The 1,603-nt window shown below is 39.0% G+C and overlaps 1 protein-coding gene across 1 annotated transcript in view; it reads right to left on the bottom strand.

The window, feature by feature from the left end:
- The window catches only part of LOC106511124 (cubilin), a gene marked incomplete at both ends in the record, with an annotated part of 13,517 nt that overhangs the window by 8,173 nt on the left and 3,741 nt on the right, over positions 1 to 1,603 (bottom strand). Inside the window, 1 exon segment of the mRNA XM_013999868.1 lies at positions 683 to 864. Coding sequence (XP_013855322.1) covers positions 683 to 864 — 182 coding nt within the window.

Below are 1,603 nucleotides of genomic sequence, written 5' to 3'. Positions count from 1 at the left end.
CAGTCTTACAACATTACAAGCCACTCTCTGCCAGGGTGTGAGCAGCAGTGGTGATTTCAAGGCATGGCTGCTGAATGCGCTAATGGATCTTTGAACGCATCGGCCAATGGGATGCAAAATAAAAAAAAWTTTTAAAAAGCACAAACAAACACAAAAATACCATCAGGCCAATGTATGGGTTGACCTCTACACTCTTTTCATAAGAGTAATGTTCAGATATTTGAGTAAAATGTAGGGGAGGAGGCCATCTTTGTCAAACATAAAAGACCAGCATCAAAAAGACAAGAACGTCTCATCTTTCAACTTTCCAAGACACAACATGAAGCTTTAAGTCTAACGTTGAGTTTCACACCAATCTGCAGCTTCATGCATGTGACCAAGACTTTTTCACATCGATCAGGACAACAAAGATCCTAGTGAGGGAGGAGGAGTGAARGGTTTAAAAGATTGGACTTTTAAARTGAAAGAATTCTTTGAATAAAAAGTGAAAGATCTGTAGGATGGGGAAACTGCTCTCACAGCAAGGTTAGAGAGGAGTGATGTGTGGTCCCAGAGACCTGACCTGTCTGTCTGAAATGCTGCCACATCAACAGTTTTAAAGTTATGTCAAAATAAGTCAATGGATTTGTTCAACTTGTCATTGAAATCAACCTACATATTACTACAGCACATAAAGACTTACTTTCAGATGGTCGTAGTAGCAGTCATACAGGTCCTCTATGTCCATGTCCAGGAAGCGGATTTGAACGTAGCTTGTTCCCTCCACAGTTATGGTCCAGTGGTAGTTGGCGTTATTGGGGTATGTCCTTGGATACAGCGGGGATGCAATCTGACCAGATTCTCCCGTCACATCAACACCATACACTGACAGTGACAGAGTTAAAGGTTAGTTGCCTTCATCATGCTCACAGTCTGGGTTTCAGTTTATTTTACTTTGTAGTAGTGCTGCATAATGGTAGAAGTTTGGCAGCACTCTGTAGTAACTCATATTTGTGTGTTCAAGATTAAAACTTGCTTTTAATCAGATATTAAATATTTAAAGTATGGTTTTCAAAAAAAAAAGAAGAAGAACAGCCCACTTCTCACAACCATAAAATCCTATGATGGTAATATTTTGACATGTATGTAGAAAATTATATGCTTACATAAAATTTAGATCGAATCACCATTACAAGCTGATTTCTTTAAAAATACTCATATTTCTGTAGCTATCTAGTAGTTTTATTAGCTTCTTGAAATTAATTTGTATTTATACACAATCCACCTTTTTTAATATTTTGCACATATGGCTGTGTCCAAAACGGCAGGACGGGTCCTCCGGAGGACCCAGACTCCCTGGTCTCGGCAGGCCGGGTCCTTGGTAGACCGGGAAGACCGGAAAAAAGAGGCTGTGGATTTGGACGGTCTAGCCTCCCCTCCTTACCCCGGCGTACGTCTTGTCACCTAGCAACTGTGACGACGCTAAACAAGCAAACTTAAATCAAAACTAGAAAAATATCAATACATTACCATTATTAATATCACAAAACTATAAAATTAACTTAAAAGTATCATTTGAAGAACTAATTGACCCGCTGTAGGTTCATGTTTATTTCATGTTTTT

The sequence above is a fragment of the Austrofundulus limnaeus genome, unplaced genomic scaffold (genome assembly GCF_001266775.1).
Source record: "Austrofundulus limnaeus strain Quisiro unplaced genomic scaffold, Austrofundulus_limnaeus-1.0 Scaffold2528, whole genome shotgun sequence".
NCBI classification, from domain to species: domain Eukaryota; kingdom Metazoa; phylum Chordata; class Actinopteri; order Cyprinodontiformes; family Rivulidae; genus Austrofundulus; species Austrofundulus limnaeus.
Note: the sequence above shows the minus strand (reverse complement) of the source record. Positions and strands in the feature narration are given on the sequence as shown.